The 17,784-nt window shown below is 42.2% G+C and overlaps 4 protein-coding genes and 1 pseudogene across 4 annotated transcripts; all 5 read left to right on the top strand.

Moving 5' to 3' along the window:
• LOC125532765 (homocysteine S-methyltransferase 2-like) overlaps positions 1 to 17,784 on the top strand; it is a 49,718-nt pseudogene that overhangs the window by 21,864 nt on the left and 10,070 nt on the right.
• Positions 1,763 to 7,888, top strand: LOC147990567 (uncharacterized). The gene is made up of 7 exons (XM_087517110.1): positions 1,763 to 2,108; positions 2,204 to 2,283; positions 6,108 to 6,161; positions 6,255 to 6,731; positions 7,311 to 7,367; positions 7,458 to 7,531; positions 7,598 to 7,888. The coding sequence occupies exons 1-4, from the start codon at positions 1,763 to 1,765 to the stop codon at positions 6,705 to 6,707; spliced, it is 933 nt and encodes a 310-aa protein (XP_087373236.1). The 3' UTR covers positions 6,708 to 6,731; positions 7,311 to 7,367; positions 7,458 to 7,531; positions 7,598 to 7,888.
• On the top strand, positions 3,166 to 5,443 carry LOC147990568 (uncharacterized). Its single transcript, XM_087542814.1, has 3 exons — positions 3,166 to 3,171; positions 3,434 to 3,502; positions 4,448 to 5,443. The coding sequence occupies exons 1-3, from the start codon at positions 3,166 to 3,168 to the stop codon at positions 5,159 to 5,161; spliced, it is 789 nt and encodes a 262-aa protein (XP_087398940.1). The 3' UTR covers positions 5,162 to 5,443.
• Positions 8,837 to 10,406, top strand: LOC147990566 (uncharacterized). The gene is made up of 2 exons (XM_087517114.1): positions 8,837 to 8,932; positions 9,704 to 10,406. Exons 1-2 carry the CDS (start codon positions 8,849 to 8,851, stop codon positions 10,283 to 10,285), a joined length of 666 nt encoding a protein of 221 aa, XP_087373240.1. The 5' UTR covers positions 8,837 to 8,848; the 3' UTR covers positions 10,286 to 10,406.
• LOC147990565 (uncharacterized) lies at positions 11,036 to 13,854 on the top strand. The gene is made up of 4 exons (XM_087517105.1): positions 11,036 to 11,306; positions 12,398 to 12,434; positions 12,837 to 13,018; positions 13,396 to 13,854. Exons 1-4 carry the CDS (start codon positions 11,094 to 11,096, stop codon positions 13,651 to 13,653), a joined length of 690 nt encoding a protein of 229 aa, XP_087373231.1. The 5' UTR covers positions 11,036 to 11,093; the 3' UTR covers positions 13,654 to 13,854.

Here is a 17,784-nt window from a genome sequence, read left to right as displayed (position 1 = left end):
TCCAATATAAGTATTTTCCCTCTAATATATAACTGATATATGCGTACTGCAGTAGAAATTACAGAATGGTGATCCACCTGATTATTCATTACTGAGGAAATGTTTTGTTTTTCACATGTTATCTTCAGTCTTAACTTACATTCTTAGTGCCTTCATACAATTTATGATGCAAAAAAGGCTGCCCAAATAAAAAATAAGCAGTCCAGTTATTTGTATTTCTTTCATTATTACTTGATCTTTTATTCCCTTTCTTTCTTTCTTCGGTTTTCTTCAATTTATCTTTGTTTCTTTGTTGTGCTTTTTCTTTTCCATTGGTTTCCCTTGTACATTTTTTCTATATACCAAGAACATTTATACATATACAGTTTTTGTTTTTCCCAAAAAAATGATTAGAAAATCTGATTTTTTTCCATGTCTACGTTTTCCATACACATTGTACATATTTTGTATACATCAGGAATATTTTTGTATACACGTTAATTTTTTGCAAATGCATGATTAAGATACTTTAGAACTTATACTTCTTAATGTATAACTTTTCATGAAAATTGTACATTTTTTTGCAGTAGGAATTTCTAATATATACACTTATTTTTTTCATATACATGATTACTGATTTCTAACACATATATTTTTTATGCTGCTTTTTACATACACATTAACTTTTTTTCTGCATCTGGGACATTTTTTATATGCACGCTTAGTTTTTTTAAAATCCATGATTAACATTTTTGAAAACTTATATTTTTATGCCCATTATTTCCACACACACAGAGTATGTTCTGCATACATCGGATACTTCTATTAGTTTAGACTCGCGATATAATACGTGTCCTATAAAACTAATGATTAGCCCTATAATAAATCACGTCTATTTTCATACTCTGCAAGCACACCTTCGCTCACGCCCACAAAACAGAAAGGGCACGTACATAAACTTCAGCATATATATAAAGGTTCGACCCGCCAGCCCATATGCAGGCCCATTATTCCATGGGCTAAGAACCTCATGACAAATACAACCTTTTTACCAGGTCTGTTCCTTCTGCCTTATCCTCTCCTTCAGACCAACCGAAACCGAATCCTCTCTGCTTCGGGTGAGTTCGTCCCTTCTTCGATGCTCTCTTACCATTGCAGCACCAGATTTCTAGGCCTCCTTACTTTCCTGTAAATTTACTGTTTGTTTCAATCTGCAGACTTTCGTCCGCCCTTCTGTCTTCCTTGACGGCGATTTCTACCGCTTGCTGCCCCATCCGTTGTGCCTGTAGAGGTATTTTTGTAGACATCAGATTCAGCTTATCTCGCTCCACCGTTTAATGCGCCTGTGCTTGCCTTCGTTACATTGAAGATTATCAACGGCGTATGAAAATGAGAGAAACCCCTGTTTATTCACTGGCTCAGTCAAATAGCCTGATATTTACCCTTGACTTTGTCTAGGTGACCAAAGCACTTCGCTCGAGTTCATGGTTTTCCTATACTGTAGCAAATTCTTTATTTCCCTGGCTTGTTCATGCTCATAAAGTTACATATAGCAGCTACTGAATCGACTGTTACTCAGCAAGCACCGCACATTTTGCTTCATCCATCTATACATATAGAAGATTCATCTGCTTATATTAACCATAGATTGCTTGCTATCCTGTCATCTCTGCTTGCTATTTACCTCGTGCATGTGCATTCCTTCCTTCGATGAAACACCATTACACCACTGCATGATATTCTCACTTCTCAACTAACATCCTGTAAAAATCTCCAGGACAACATGAACACTGAAAATCACCAGTATGTTGCTGATGCTAATGGATTTGATAGAGTTACCAAGTCTGAGGTCAACAAGAAAAATATAATTCCAGCATCTTATGCGGGCAAACTTCGCTGCATGACTGAAAACTTCCACGATGCTGTCGCTGTTTCACGTGTCCATGGCTCACCTGATATATTCACAGACTTCACGTATGATCCAAACTGGCCTGAGATAGTTCAGGGTCTTGAGCATGGACAACAGGCGGTCGATGAGGCTGATTTTACTGCTCAAGTGTATCAACTGAAACTCCTTGAGTACGTGGAAAAAATTAAGGCCGGACAGGTGTTTGGGCTTGTAGTTACTGGTAATGTAGCCAGTGTCTTCCCTTGGTTTCCTTAATTTTTTTCTTCTCCATGCATCTTAATTTCCCTGTTCTTCACTTGCCCTCTTGTTTCCCAGTCCTCCACTCCGTGGACTTCCACAAGAGGAGTCTTCCCCATGCGCATATCCTTGTTTGGCAGGAAAAAGATTATGGGCAGGTCATAACGCCAACTTCCCTAAATCCTCTCTTTCTTCTGCTATTAGTATTTCTACCAAATTTAGATTCTTCTTTATTTTCCATGGTTTCTTCTAGCAGAATTCCTAATAATTAAGTTGCCCATGCCATAGGGATCTGCGTCCACTAATGTTGATGATGATGCTCTTGCGATTGCACATGCTAATGCCATGGAGGCTGCACTTCGCTGATTTGGATCTAACAACTAAAGCCATGTCCACAAAGACAAGTGAAAACTGCTTTGCCATTGCTGTTTTCACACGATTAGCCAAGTGCCCAGAATAGCCTGTTACTATGTTTGTCGCATGTTTGTAAACCAAGTGTTTGGCAACCCCCAATCATACATTCCCTTATTTATGATCTGAACTAGGCTATTTTCATGCTCTATGGATATCGTTATTAACCCTTTGTTGGTGTGCCCTCTGTACCTCATGACTATTTCAATTTACTAAGATACCTGCTCTAAAGAAGAAAATCCCATTTAGGATAAACCCACACCAGCTTTTCTTCATGTTTAGAATAAACCTACACCCAGATTTTCCTTGGCCGTTGCATCTCTAGGCCTAGGTATGTGCAATTATGATGGTAGTCTCGTCCCTACCACACTCATAAACCCTACATGCTCAACCTAACTATATATCTTACCAGGCTTAAGTAGCAGAAAACAGTAGAAGAAAATAGAAAACAAGGAAAAACAAATAATAAATGAAGAAAGGGACAAAGGAAAAAGATTCAGTGAACCCGTTCGCTGCCGCTTTATATTCGGCTCCTCACGGGTCACAAGCGTCGCTGCTTGTGGGTTGTCCAAATGATACACGGGCCATCAAAAAACTGTGCGGCCCAGCCGCAGCCTACCTAAGGCCCGATGACGGTAACTCTCACCTCCGAGCCCCCCACCAGCCGAGACGCCCTTATCCATCTTCTCCTTCTCCTATCGTCTTATCCATCCATCTCCTCACACTCTTCCTCATCACCTGCTCAGATCTAACCTGCGGCAGCACTGACGCCAAGCTCAACATGGAAGCCACGAAGGCTGCTGCCAATTGACTCTTCCACACGGTATTCCTTCCGCACCGTTGTGTTTTACTCCCCTCTGATCCTTTCTCATACCTTTTCCCTCATGCTTGTTCTAGATCCACGATTTCTCTGCCGACCTGACCAGCGCCCCTTCTCCCACCGGTCAGCATCGTCTTTCTCGGCAGGTAAACTCCTATTCCGGCCCACTTTTCTTCAGCGTGTAACTGCCTTTGAGGCACCAATGCATAATGCACCTAAAGGCGCTTGAGCCTAAATCTGGAAATGTTTTTTGATTAACCGGTTAAATTGGTTTGGTTTTCTGTTATGGGTTAAATTGGTTCAAGTTCATATGGGCCAAGCCATCTAACAGTTGGGTCTGGTTTGGTTTTATGGTGGAAAGAGTTAGTTATGGTTGGGTCTGGGCCTAAACAATTCGGTTCCCCGTAGTTAATTAAAAACTATGGTCCAAAACCAGTTCTGTAGATTGGTTGGATGGAGACAATGAAGTCGACTTTAAAAGCTTGGGACTATTAGTTTTGTCTCAGCCGCTCGTCGATGGCGCCAGCGTGCTGCTGCTTCTTAGAACTAGCACTTGGTGAGTTGGCAGGTGCAACCGTGCGTGGTGGATAACTGATCTCAAACCATAAGCTAAAACCATGGTTCCTGTCAATAGTTTAGTTTGGTTTGGGTGGAGATCGTAAGTAGTTTAGTTTGAATTGGGTGCTGCTCAACAATTAGGTTGGTCAGTTTGGTTTTGATTGCTGAAATTACCCATGTGGGTTCAGTTTAGATATGGTTCAGTTCTTCAACCGTTGCTAGGTTTACTTGAGCCTATGCTTTCGATTATCCTAAACTTTTTCCTGCCCGATATAAACAAACTAGGTGAAAACGATAGGTCTCCCTAATAGTTTTCTTTCATTTCAGCAACCCTGTCCAATATAGATTATAGAAAATTGATCCTGGGCATCTTTATCTACTTAGAATCACTTTTCTCGTTGCAAAATTCAACCCGAAGAAACAACTCCTCGCCAACCGTTTTTCCTTCTTCTTCCTACCCATATAGACCTGCAGGTGGTCCTATACTTAGAGCCAGATTTTTCAGCAGTGACATTTTGTCTTGCCTGCGTCAGGTCCCAGCAATGGCTTCCGTTCCAATTTCGTCTAAGATTCTGCTTGATGCTATGTTAGAGAAGGTTGGCCTTCCAGCGGCCACCTACTCAGCGCGCCCAACAGACGGCACGCGTCTGGAGGTTACCGTTACCTTTTACCCAATCAAGATCAAGCTCGGGAGGTCACCTGTCAAAGTTTCCTTGTCTACCTCACAGCACCAGGATCTAGCAAAAGCTCGGGATTATGTGGCTGCTGCAGCAATTAAGTACATGGATGCTTACGAGGGTGTGGTTCCAAAATATTACCATTATGATCAACTAAGGACTGTGGAAAAGGCGAATGTACTATTGGGTCAGCAGCTTAAGGCAATGAAGAGGGACAATGCATCTCTAAAACAAGAGCTGAAAGAGAGCCTTGGCAAAAACAAGCTCCTGAGCAAAGGATGGGATGGATCCTTGAGCATGGAACAGACCATCGTCAGCAACCTTAACCATCTGGTCAACAGCAGGCTAAGCCCAGGTTCTACTCCAGATGACCTGGAGCTCAATAATGTTCTTCTCAATGTAGAGGCCAGCTGTGAATACCTTCAGCAGTACATTGATGAGGCCATGGTCAACCTTCAAGAAACTGGTGTCTATCCTTATGGCCAGGAGCAATCAACAGACGACGATGAGGACCTGCCAACCTCACTTGATGATGAGCAGATCTTCGACAATGAAGGACTGCTCTACTGATTTCTGTGTTGTACCTGAAGATCACTTCTAACAGCCTTGCAAGAATCTTTAGATCACTGCTATCACCATTAGAGCCAGCTGTTGCTCCCTACTAATATAGTTATCTATATCCATATGTAATATATATCCTATCGCACCATGGCACAGTCGGTTCTTCCAAATCTATCTGCTGAGCCTTAATGATCTATATGTGTATGTGAACCTAATGATGTAATATGTCCTATCGAACCATGCCACTCTCCATTATGCTAAATCTACTGCTGGATGTTCGTGCTTTATTTATTTGTTTCGCTACGCTCTACTGTGTTTAAAGCATATGTCTAATAACATTCTTGTGCTTCCAAGTTTATCTCAGCATTATGCCATGTTTTTTTACATTTAGTTATGTAGGTATGTGTGCTAACTGAATAATTATGCCACGTTATGCCTTCCGAATCCAACGAGCAAGCGGCGGCGTCAAACAAAGTCCATGCATGCCTCTTCTACCAACTCTTTCCTTTCAGCAGTCTCATCTGCGGTTTATAATAACACACGCTGTCACCTAATTACATCATCCCACAAGGGAAAAATAACACAGATCGGCGAAAATCTCACCAAAGCCTACCACCTCTGTCAAAAGAAATGTTATAAATTGTCAGCAATTATACATCCTAAATGCACCTGTACCTTATAAACTATGTGATTTAGGCTAAAGATAAAGTAATTATAATATTTTGCCACTATGATAAATACATAAAGAACATATCCTTAGCTATTATTATAGATCATCATTCTTTCACGCAGAGTTTCCATTATAGATGTTTACTGTTGTGCACTTTATTATTAGATGCTCATACCGTCTCACCTTATGCCAATTGGATAAAATTACCTGCTCCTGCTTACAGCCTGATGGGCCAATGTATGTGAACAACTGCCTTCTAACCTCGCTAACCACTTATCGCTGCAGGGTCAAATCCTTCTCGCCATGGATGACAACTTATTCGTGCCTCTGCTCCCGAAGGTAAGATCGCCTGACATAACCTGTTGTTGCCACCTACTCGTTTCTGCAGCATCTTCAAGGAATCCTTTTCATTGTTAACTATTCGTTCCACAGCTTGCAGCAACACTGGTCACCGTCAGCAGGCAGCACGTGCTACAGTTATCCGTAAATGCCCTTAGAGTTACAACAAGCCAATCAGTACACTATGACGAAGATGATGACAATTTCTTTGCCACTGTTGAAATACATGTTCCAGCACATGAAAACATTCCTCAGTTTAAAACAACCATATTTGCTGGACACAACTGCCAAACAACAAAAGCGGCTCATGAATCAGCGAGTACTGCTGCTCTGCATTACATGCAGCAAGCAGGCATTCTAATTATCGATGACCTGAATTTCCCTGAGCTTCAAAAGTGCAAAAAAGAGGTGGTCAGAGCCAAGTCATGGTCAGACATATTTGAGCATGAAACAGTCAAGCTAAAGAGAAAAATAGGTTCCTTAGAGAGGGAATTAGCATCTCTTAAAGAGAACAGTGTTGTTCGTAAGCCAATCCAGCAACCCTAGGCAACAGAAGAGCTAGACCAACAGGTATAGGCTGAACCTTCTACATCATGCAATTTAGTTATTCTTTACTTAGTTCTTCCTAATTAGTGAATAACCTCTAAAAAATATAAATGGTACAGATATGTACCTCATACGATTTAGCTTAAATTTTTTGTTATGCTACTGAGAAAATTGAACAATTTTTCCTTTGTGTTTTGAAAACACGCGCCACCATTTTCATCTAAGAACTTCTATGCACAAACTGATTTCATTCAACGGCTTGAATCTCAGCTTTACTAAGCATTTTATGTTTTCCACTGTCTTCCTACCTGATGCTTCTTTGCCTCTGTGTTTAAAGCCCTCAGCTGCATTGCAAATGTCAACACTGCCTACTGAACAATAGTTTATACAGCCTATTCCAGTTGCAGACACGGTCAGTCATATCCTGTGTTTTAGCGTGATATATGTCTTTCAACGGCACTTCGTATCCCACTACAACCACATATAATTCCACTTCTGGTACAAACAGAGGATGCACAATACCAATGAACCAATGCATGTATTTTCTAACTTCTCACTTCAGCCTTTTTAACTCTATATTTAAAAACCTCAAATGAATTATAGGTGTCAATACCACCACATGAACATCATTGCACTGAACTTTTCACTGTTGCCAATAAGGTCAGTTATTTCCCCTTTTCAGCTAATCTATATGCATGCTACAAGTGCGCTTTCAATACCTGTGTAATAACATGTCCTGACCATGTGCAGCCCAAAGAGAACAACAAAGGCGATGGCCCCTTCCTGTCAGCTACAACATCAGCTCATAAATTACCTTCTTCTAGGTAAGCGATTACATGCACACATTTCCAATATCTTATCACTCAAAAACTCACAAATTATCTTCTCAGTGCCAGAACCCTAACAAGAAAGCATGGCGTTGGTGCAAGAAGGGCTTTGTTTGCCAGCAAGCGAAAAGACACCAATGCTTAGATGCCAAGGGATCAATTAGCAACAGCACAAGTTCTATTAGTTCGTGTAGTATATGCTGGAGCTCTTGGTTGTACGCTTTTGAGTAGCCTATATGAGCTAACAAACAGAACACCTCTTCTCTATCAATGTATTATACTTTCATGATTTCATCTACTAAAAATGCTTCTACAATCTATTTATCATTTGTATGCTTTTATAAGCCATAGTAACAGATTGCTATTAACAAGGTGGATTAAAGTTCCAGAGCCAGGTACCCACAATAGCCAATTACTATGTTTGTCACATATTTGAAAAACCAGTGTTTGCCACTCATAAAGCCATGGTCAAACCCCAGTCATACATTTCCTTATTTAAAATTCAAACTAAGCTATTTTCATATTCTATGGATATCATTGTAAGGCATTCAAATCTGTTATAAAATATTTATTTAACATATCTATAATTACCAGTGTAATGTTTCCTGCTTTAGAATCCATGCTTGTATGGTAAACTTTACAAACTTAATATTTAATCCTAAGGTTTAGGCTCTCAATAACCTAATACTGATGCCAGTCGACAAGCAAATCGTGACAAACTCACGCGCTGTTATTATGAAATTTAGCTAGGTATGGCCCTCCTTACAACCATGAAATCAATAGCCAACCTCCGTATAGAAAGCATATCAAATAAAAGGTAGGATGTGTACACTAAAAAAGAAAACAAGAAGTAGAAAAAATGGGAAAACGGAAAAGGAAAAGGGATCTTCCCCTGCACCCTGGGCCACGCCAGCCCAACAGGCCAAGTTGGCCTGGCCTCCCCCTCATCTCCCTCCCCGCACACTGTTCCTCCAACCGAGACCCCTTCCTCCCCGCTCGTCCCCGCCGGACCAGGCGCGGCGCCCGGCGCCGCCACGTCGCCGGCGAGAGGATAAGATGCCCCCGCCTCCTCGGTCCTCTCACACCTGCTCCACCCACTCCCACTCGTCCCCTCGCCCCCTCCAAGGCCTCTTCTCCCTCCCCCCCTCCGCCTCGCCGTACACCCAGCCTTCCCCCCTACTCAGCGACGGCAGCAAGAGTCATCCACGCCTGTGGCAACAAAGGTAATTCACCACCCAGGTTCATTGATCCCTCATTCTCCACTTTCCCCTCACCTCAATTTATTTCTTCCAGCTCAGATCCAACAAATCACGCATGGACGACATGGACATTGGAGCTGTATGTGACGAGGGATCTTCAGCCTCGGCATTATCGAGGAAAAGAACACCTGAACCCGGGGTAACATTCTAAATCCCTATTGTAACTCATTTCTCAGAGGAAGAGTTTCATATGAACAGTGCAAGCGTTTTCCGTGAAACAACCAGCCTCCAAGAAAACAAACTACATCTACATACGTACATCACAAATCTGCATGTTCTATATCTTTCGGAAGTGCCAGGCCACTTGATCACACTTAATCCACAAATATTTCAGATTTTAGAATGTTCCACTTTAATATCTGATGCGGCTCTGTTACACATTATTTGGTCCTAGAGATGTCAGATTTCGCAAGTTCTTAGTGCGCAAAGCATTATTATTCTACATTTTGAATGTACTGGTCATGCCACTCTTTATTCCCTTTCTCTGTGGCTAAAGCCTTACTGAGAATGTTTAGATTGATTTTTCACTTTGTAGCACTTATTCCATGTGAGACACATAGCGCATTTATGTCATTCGTACATAATAGTGACATGTCAACTAAAGAAACTTGAAAGGGTGAATTGTTTCAAATCAATGATGTACTTCAAACTCAGAAGACTCGAAAAAACATAATTCTCCTTGCCCTCTCTTATCCTTTAGGAAATGTTTGAAATACTACTTCCATATTGAGATGGAATACATATAGTCAGTGAAACGCTTTTGAATTCATATAGACAGTTCATCATAAAAAATATACTGCGCTATATTTTGCGTTGTATATGCATTTAGAATACATCGTTACTATTTTATCAATCATTCTTACAGGTTTCTAATTATGATATTTGACATACCATTACTTTTCCTCCACAGGAAGATGCCTACCTGATAGTAATTCCTTATGCCCACATATTTGACCTTATGCTAAAAGCTTTGAAGTTGCCCCCTGCAAGTTACTATCACAAGATATGTCCAGGCAGCAAGAATCGTGTGACGGTTACTTTCAATTCTTCGCTGCAATCGATTGATGGTTTGCTTGTTCCGACCTCAATATCGGGTGCAATTTTACATGCCTATGAAGATGCGGAAGACAGTGCTGCTATCGCAGCTATTAGGTACATGGAAAATGCATACGGCAGACAAATAAGAGACTACCACTACACCCATGTCAAGAAGCTAGAAAATGAAGTCAAGCATCTGGTCAGATGGTTAGTAGCAGCGAACAAGACAATCAAAAAACTACGCAAAGGGTGGTACTACGCCGTCAGATATATGAGTTCATATTCTATTCAAATGCAAAACACAACGACTGCTCGACACTTGAAAGGGCATGATAACACCAAAGGGGCTATGAAATCATCACTTGCAAGCATTGAAAAACTGACAGAGAGGCTGCGCTATATTAGTATGAAGTCTGAACAGCGCCTGGAGACTACAAGAGATAGCTTTTGGTGAACTTCGGTCAATATGCGCTCACCAGGATGCTTCTAAGCTTACTAGAACAGCTTCCTTTTGTTTCATATCAAGCAGCATGGTCTATTGATGCTTTTGGAGCACTCTAAGTAAGATACGTATTGTAGCCTTCCATTGCTGCCTCTTTGGCTAAAAGAAGTGTAAAACCTTAAATTCCATTGTTATCTCTACGGTTAAACTCACTTTCTCATCGCTTGTTCTCTATGTAAATAATTGCCTTTCTCCTGCTATTTTCAGAAGAATACATAGTTAAACCACCTCTTTACTGTCCATGTATTGAGGTCCATGACCATATTTACTCACATACTGTGTACGCTTTTGAGTAGCCCACGAGCTAGCGAACAAAATACCTTTTCTATATCAACGCCATGTACTATGAATGCTCACCAAAAAAATATCTGTCAAGAACAATCTAAGAAACTTAAAAGAAAAACATGGCTTACAAAAAAACATAAGTCCCCCAAAAAATGTTAATTCAGAAAAAATTCACAAACAGTTCTAAAAGATTTCATAAATTTTATGGAAAATACTAACTAAACTAAGAACAACTCATCCATTCTTCACAAGAAGAAAAATACCTCCTCCATTCCTCGCAGAGGGAAAAAACCCTCATCCATTCGAAACATGGTAGTGTCACCCACTGCTGCACCGCAAGTCACCCCAGGCCCATATACACCGGCCCAGCGCGAGTAAAATAGGAGCAGACACCTCCGCTTCCGGCCCCTACTGCCCACAAACGCCCTTCTCCCCATTTCACTCACCCTCTGCCTCTAGGGTTTCCCCCGATACAATGGCGAAGTGCAGGATCTGCCGCCAGTACTGGAGACACCTTGTCAAGCACCACGGCTACGCAGATCCAAGACGCTGTCGCGCACCCAGTCATCATCGCCAGTCATCGTCTTCTTCTGCAGCAATGACCCAATCTCGCGCGCGGGTGGAGCCCCGTCGACAAGCGCCGGTTTCTTCTTCCTCAACGACGGCCACCAATTCCGAATCCCAACAGGTGCGAATCACACTGAGTTTTAGAATCACCCAATCTTATTTTATCCATGGATCCACTACCTCATCTTTGACCTGCGTCTCCATCCTTTGGCAAATACTTCAGATTTTCACAAATTTTTAGACTTTTCTGGCATAATTACATATAGCCCCTGTCATTATTTACTTCAGTGATTTATATACCTGCTATGCATCACATGACCCATACTGTGGGCGTGGTGCTGAAAATTTAAACTGTAGGTGGTCAAAGAAAGGATATTGTTGTGTTGCTCTAGCAGAATACTTTACTATCGAGTAAACACTTGTGGTGAAAAATCTTCAGTTTTTGTTTCTGTACCCCCAAAATATCCATCATCTGTTCCTCTTTTATTTCTGTATGTCTCTAAATATTGGGCAACCTCGCTAAGAGAAGGGCACACGTAAATGTTTCCCCTATATTTTTTTCGTTTGCTTGCCTGCCTAAAATAGTATGGTGATGGTATGGATTAATCATATCCGAAGATCATTATATTCAAGCCTTATCTTTCCTGAGAGGCAAATAATCGGCTAATAATTAGAAACATGGTTCTTTACTATTTCAGGTATAATTTTCATCTTTGTCCTGCTGCTTGATACCAAAGAGGGTTTGGTATGCTTAAGGTGGGGGTGTTTTGGTTGTCACAACACTTGGGTTCTCCATATGAAATCAAGGGAGGAATACCTTTAATTTTAAAAAATTTCCTCGTTGTCAGAGTATTGCCTAAGATGGTCAAAGCTAATTATTTTAGGCATCTACTCCTTCAGTTCGTGTCTTACTGACGAACTGGTTTAAAACCCTTGTTGGAACTTACCAGGTTTGGTCCTTCGCCTACCCCACTCCCTATAGTACTATTTCTGAAACTTCGTTGCGCTTGCTTCCCCCCCCCAACAAGCACTAATCCAATCACGGGTGCATCCAGTACTACGTGTGAGAGCATCAAACTGCTCATTCATAAGACAGAATTTCCATTTGACTGCTCTTTTACAGTGCATGATTTCATTGTACACCCACAATTGCTATTCCATCAACCAAGTATCTAATGTCTCACACTAACAATTCCCACGGTATTTATACAGGGTGAAGAATACGAACATCTAGAGTACATCATTCGAGGTGAGTCAATGCCAGGCTATTGTGCTTAACAAACTGTTCTGTTATTCTCCATGGTTTACCTATTCTTCACAACTTAAGATATGTATATATGGTGGTTAGATTGGTGAATTTGAATTGGGGCTTGAGAGGTTGTGGTACCTTGACTTATGTTTCTGATGCTACGCGAAATCAAGGGCAATTGTTTTCCATTTTAATTCACTACCGATCATAGAAAAACATATATAAGGCCAATCAATAATACTCAACTTAACTAATTTGCTTACTATGCTCTTCCTACCATAGGTTTAAAGTTTAACTCTACTATTCTCTTGATGAAATCTTAGTCTCCTAACAATAGATAGTATTCGACCTTTGTACTTGTACCGCTTCATTTCGATCTTACCAAAACGAAACTAAATTCAGGACCACCCCCTGCTATCCAATACTGCGGAGAGCTTGAAAAGTACTGTCACTGGGGCAATGAAGTGAAGCTCTATCGGCGCCATGTGGACAAGTTGTATGCAATGTTCCCCCGCAAAAAACCAGATATCAAATACTATGTCTGCACCGTCAACAAAACATTCGCACAGCAAGGCCAACGGATGGTACACTCCTTCCTTCCACTTAATTCAAAAAAAGGATTATCTTTACTTATGCCCAACAACTAAACTTTATTGCGAAATATTGGAAAACCTTTGTACACTGCTATTAGCACTAATATTCATATTGTCTGGTATACATGTTTCCATCCTTGCTATATTTGTTCTGCTTCACTACAGTTCCATACATCCATAAACAACCAATTTACAACTTATATTCTACATACGAGATAATGTAGCTCTGCACCCTTCTTTTCTTTCCTGCCATTATTTACTTATAATTGTTCTCACTGACTATATTTAAACTGTGTTCATTCGAAACTTTTTATTCAAAGTCAAACAATGCTCTGCAATCCACTTAATTAGTTCCTTTGGTGTACCAGTATTTTCAGGTCCACTACACCAAAGAAAACCTGAAAAAGTACATTAATCCAGATGATGACATGCTCAAGGTCAAGCTCGTAAACAGCAGTCTGCACACCAATTGTTGTATCATGTTGGGAACGGAAAAGAGAGCAACAATAACCAGAAACTGGTCAGAGTTCCGCCGTTGTGCAAACATCCATGAAGGAGATATCTGCGCCTTCCATTTCAACCTTACCACAGAGCACCGCCTGACTCTCATCATCCATGTGCTCTAAATGGACCATCAACAGCAACACAGGCCTTCTGCACGCATAGCTTGTGGGTTTAATAACATCTAATTTGGCTCTATGATAGGATGAACCTTACCTTGGTCTCCAATGCTGCCATGCATTGCTTTTGTACAACTGTCGCCTATATTATAATCTATGTAACCCCAGATGCTATTACTCATGTGCACCTCATCCATCTACTGAACTTTCGCCAGGCATAATGCTTATTCCTTTCTTTCTAATACCATTATAAATATTATGTGTACCAATCTACCCCTAAATATTTTTATGTTTACTCTCACAATACATGCCTTACTCTCGCCCCTTGCACCATCGGCGCAACGGGTCATCTAGTGCACTATAAAGTCAAGATGACTCTAACATTCTCTCCTTAATCTTGACTTGTCATCTTCCTCATGCTTCTTCGATCTTGATGCGCATTGACGATTCATCCTTTGTCGACTCATCCACTCACACTATGACAAGTTAAATTGATAGGCTTCATTGACCGTAACAATTTCTTCCCAATCTCAACTTAGCGAATTTACGAATCACTTCAAATATGCCTTGGACTACCCAGCCTTGCTAGTAACCTGTGGTAAACACCACTCGGTGGACTACACCATCCACCCTAACAAGACACATGCCGGCTCCTTATGGATCATACCACCCTATGCACTACACCATGCACTTCAGCCTCATGTAGAGACATGGCCTCATTGAAGAGACTCACCTTCACTGGTTTACCGACCCCACATAGTTGAACTTGATCCTCTCGTCGAGACAAATAGACGACCTGGATGCGCTTCATCTTCAATGCCTCCTCACAGAGACAAGCACTTGGACATGACGACGACACGACGACGGCCCACCGACCGACCGACTGACCGTGCTAACCTGCGCGACTCCTTGACTCTAACTCCCGGATGACGATCTTGGCGACTTTCCGGCACCGCATCACCGCACCACCGCTCCTGTCAACGATCTCCATCCACCGCCTTGCCGATGACAGACCGTTGTCTCCCTCCTTTTTGCTCCATCGAACGACGATCACATAATCCTCCTCGTCGCTGCAGCACCCAGCGACAACATCGCCCGCTCTTCCTCGTCGCTGCACCACCCGGCGACCATATCGCCCGCCCCGAGGCGCTAATCGGGTCGCGACCCCGGGGCAAGCGCGGCTTCAAATCGACCTAGCTCTGATATCAAATGTTGGAGCTCGCCCACAGGATCGATCACATCAAATCACACGATGAACATGTGCACGGAAAACTTTTGCCAAAGGCACGTGTCGTGCCTCTCTTTTTCCTCTTTATTTCTTTTGTTGTTTTCTCGGTGATACAAAACTCATGCCCCGGCTGCCTTTATATACTAGATGATACTCCGCGCGTTGCTGCGGGAATTTGATGCTTATAATGTTTAATAAACTATTTTATAGAATAGTAGCATGTCATTGAAAAAAATGATTGGGAACGTGTATATAGTGTGTTGGGTACAGTTCTATGGGCAAAGGCGGATTATAAAGTGTCCCATATAAACTGTCAAATATACATGGTCCGTAGATGATAGCATGAACTATTCATAAGTTGTTTTTGCGGGTGAACTATTCATAAGTTTTGATCAGGTGCACAAAAAATATGGTAATATGATTAATAAAAAAGCATTCCAATACAAATGGCATCGCCATGCATGTGGTATATTCCACAATCTTTTCTCGGTAAGCACATGCCAATTGGCAATCCAGTATAGTTACCCTCCAACATACAGCAGCTTACACAGCAACAAAAATAGTTGAATATTATTTGCTATGAAAAAAGGCAGGAGGGACATTATTGCTACTGGTTTACGCATGTAGAAAAGACTTCTACCTAGAAGCAAGGAAGAAGTACGCTACCTGAAGGTACTGAATAGCAGCTCATGGATTCACTATCTTTTTGGATAATAGCACGGAGATCGGGGAAAAACAAAAGGTAGTAGGAAGAAACTTCATTACCAACATTGATATCATTAGTATCAAAAGGCATTGATATCATCAAATGTAATTAGGTTAGCAGAGAAATAACAATGCGGCTATAAGAAGACAGCAGCCAACTTCCAACATAGCAAAATATTGATGTAAGAGGACAGAAAATGTTGATAAGAATAAGATGTAAGCGTGCAACATCTACGGAGCTTTCTTATTAAGGGTGGCATGTAGATAATAAGCAACCATGTAAAAAACTGGAGCAGCGTCAGGGAACTCGACCATGCAGGACATACTCGCGAGACAAAAGAGAGAGAGTTGGAGAAGCAGATGCATCTTGTTGGAATTTTGCCAGTAGGTCTTTGGTCCAAAATTCAACTAAAATTCTAAAATTCTCTTGGCCCATTCATGCACACATGTGAGTGGACTGAGTGAGACTAAAGTTTAGTCTCACCCCGGAAGTTGAGAGAGAGTTGCACCTCTTTATAAGGTGAGCTCTTCTACCACTTGTATGAGCATGAGAAAAGGAGACCTACACGCGCGCTGCTCCTCCTCGCTCGCCTCGCCCCGCCACGCCTCGTCACGACGCGCCGCGGGATTGAGCCAAGCCGAGGACAGAGCTATGCACGTTATTTATATTTTTGCTACTCGGGAAAAATTAATGAGTCATTAATTAATAATTAATAGACGCGTTAATTACTGAACCGTTTCCAATTTTTTTGGATCGTGACGACTCAAACATGGGGTTTACCCCCACGACCTACCCGGCTCGCATTATATAGTCAGGCAGGCGTCTACCCTAGCCGCCGCTTCGTATGGTTTCTCACCATCGTTTCAGATCATTGCGCCGCCAAGAAAGTCTTCTCCATCCCTTCTTTCGGCGTGCACCGGGAGAAAGGACAGCAGGCCTCCGGAACCCCGCCTCTCGTGATCCTGTACGGGGGAGGGGCGATCAGGTTTTTGGGGAGCGCACTCGCGCCACTGCTGGCAGCGACGACTTCGTGAACGACGACTTCTTCCCCGACCTCGGGAACCTCATCCTCGAAGACATGGGCGACAACGTCAACGCCGGCGGTGCTGCTCCCGCTGCACCGTATGTGATTCTATCCTTCTTGTTCGAGATCGTGGTAGAATTCATGTTTCTAGTATGTGCCCTAGATGTGATCTGCTCATCTGCTATGCTAGTTTGCATGATTAGTTTAATCTCTGCTACTGTAGTCATGATTTATCTTCTAATTATTCGGATTAAATCTCGTAGTAACTTGCTCATATTTCCAACAATCCAAAAACCTGATTATAGGCAATTTACTCCGAGTGGTTTTGCTGCGCATCTGAAGCCGCCTGCCTTTAAGGGGGCGCAATATAAGAGGTGGCGCATGAGAGCAGTCTACTGGTTTCAGACCATGGGCTGCTATGACGCCACCAAGGGCAAGCCTGAGGGCGATCTTAATCCAGCACAGCTGGAAGCTTTCGATAAGATCGATACCCTCTTTAAAGGCATTCTTGATGACTCCATTGTGGATTCGTATATGTCGTTTGACAACGACAAGGACATGTGGGCTGCGCTCGAGGCCAAGTTTGGTGCCTCGGACGTTGGCAGCGAGTTGTACGTCATGGGCCAATTCTATGACTACAAGATGACTGATGAGCGCCCTGTTGTACAACAGGCTCATGAGATACAGTCGCTCGCAAAAGAAGTTGAGTACTTCAAGTGTGTGTTGCCGGACAAATTTGTTGCCGGAGGCATCATTGCCAAGCTTCCACCTACGTGAACAATTTTGCTACTTCCCTGAAACACAAGAGACAGGAGTTTTCCATTGCGGATCTCATTGGTACTCTTGATGTTGAAGAGAAGGCGAGAGCAAAGGACACACGTGCTCGAGTTGCTGAGGGAGGTTCTAGTGCCCACATGGTACAGAAGAAGAACTCTCAGCCCAACAAGTTCAAAACCAATAAGAACAAAACTCAGGGCAAAGGCAAGTTTGATACAAAGAACAAGCCATCACATTCTACCAACTTCAAGAAAAATTCTCATAAGGGGAAGGGACTTTGCCATGTCTGCGGTGATCCTAATCACTGGGCTCTGAAATGTCCTAACTGCTTTGAGGAGCGCGAACATGAGAAGAGCAGCAAGTCCGTTGATGTTGTCATCGGTGAAATTGATATGAAGGAAT

The sequence above is a fragment of the Triticum urartu genome, chromosome 1A (assembly GCF_056163025.1).
Source record: "Triticum urartu cultivar PI428250 chromosome 1A, HENAU_Tu73, whole genome shotgun sequence".
Taxonomy (NCBI): domain Eukaryota; kingdom Viridiplantae; phylum Streptophyta; class Magnoliopsida; order Poales; family Poaceae; genus Triticum; species Triticum urartu.
Note: the sequence above shows the minus strand (reverse complement) of the source record. Positions and strands in the feature narration are given on the sequence as shown.

Excerpts from the sequence above, each read along its gene's own strand:
- LOC147990567 (XM_087517110.1), top strand. The coding sequence starts at position 1,763 with ATGAACACTGAAAATCACCAGTATGTTGCTGATGCTAATGGATTTGAT. Across the intron at positions 2,109-2,203 it reads GTTTGGGCTTGTAGTTACTG|TCCTCCACTCCGTGGACTTC; the intron begins GTAATGTAGCCA and ends CTTGTTTCCCAG. Across the intron at positions 6,162-6,254 it reads TCGTGCCTCTGCTCCCGAAG|CTTGCAGCAACACTGGTCAC; the intron begins GTAAGATCGCCT and ends TTCGTTCCACAG.
- LOC147990568 (XM_087542814.1), top strand. Across the intron at positions 3,503-4,447 it reads AGCATCGTCTTTCTCGGCAG|GTCCCAGCAATGGCTTCCGT; the intron begins GTAAACTCCTAT and ends TGCCTGCGTCAG.
- LOC147990566 (XM_087517114.1), top strand. The coding sequence starts at position 8,849 with ATGGACGACATGGACATTGGAGCTGTATGTGACGAGGGATCTTCAGCC. Across the intron at positions 8,933-9,703 it reads AAAGAACACCTGAACCCGGG|GAAGATGCCTACCTGATAGT; the intron begins GTAACATTCTAA and ends TTTCCTCCACAG.
- LOC147990565 (XM_087517105.1), top strand. The coding sequence starts at position 11,094 with ATGGCGAAGTGCAGGATCTGCCGCCAGTACTGGAGACACCTTGTCAAG. Across the intron at positions 12,435-12,836 it reads TCTAGAGTACATCATTCGAG|GACCACCCCCTGCTATCCAA; the intron begins GTGAGTCAATGC and ends AACTAAATTCAG. Across the intron at positions 13,019-13,395 it reads CACAGCAAGGCCAACGGATG|TATTTTCAGGTCCACTACAC; the intron begins GTACACTCCTTC and ends TTGGTGTACCAG.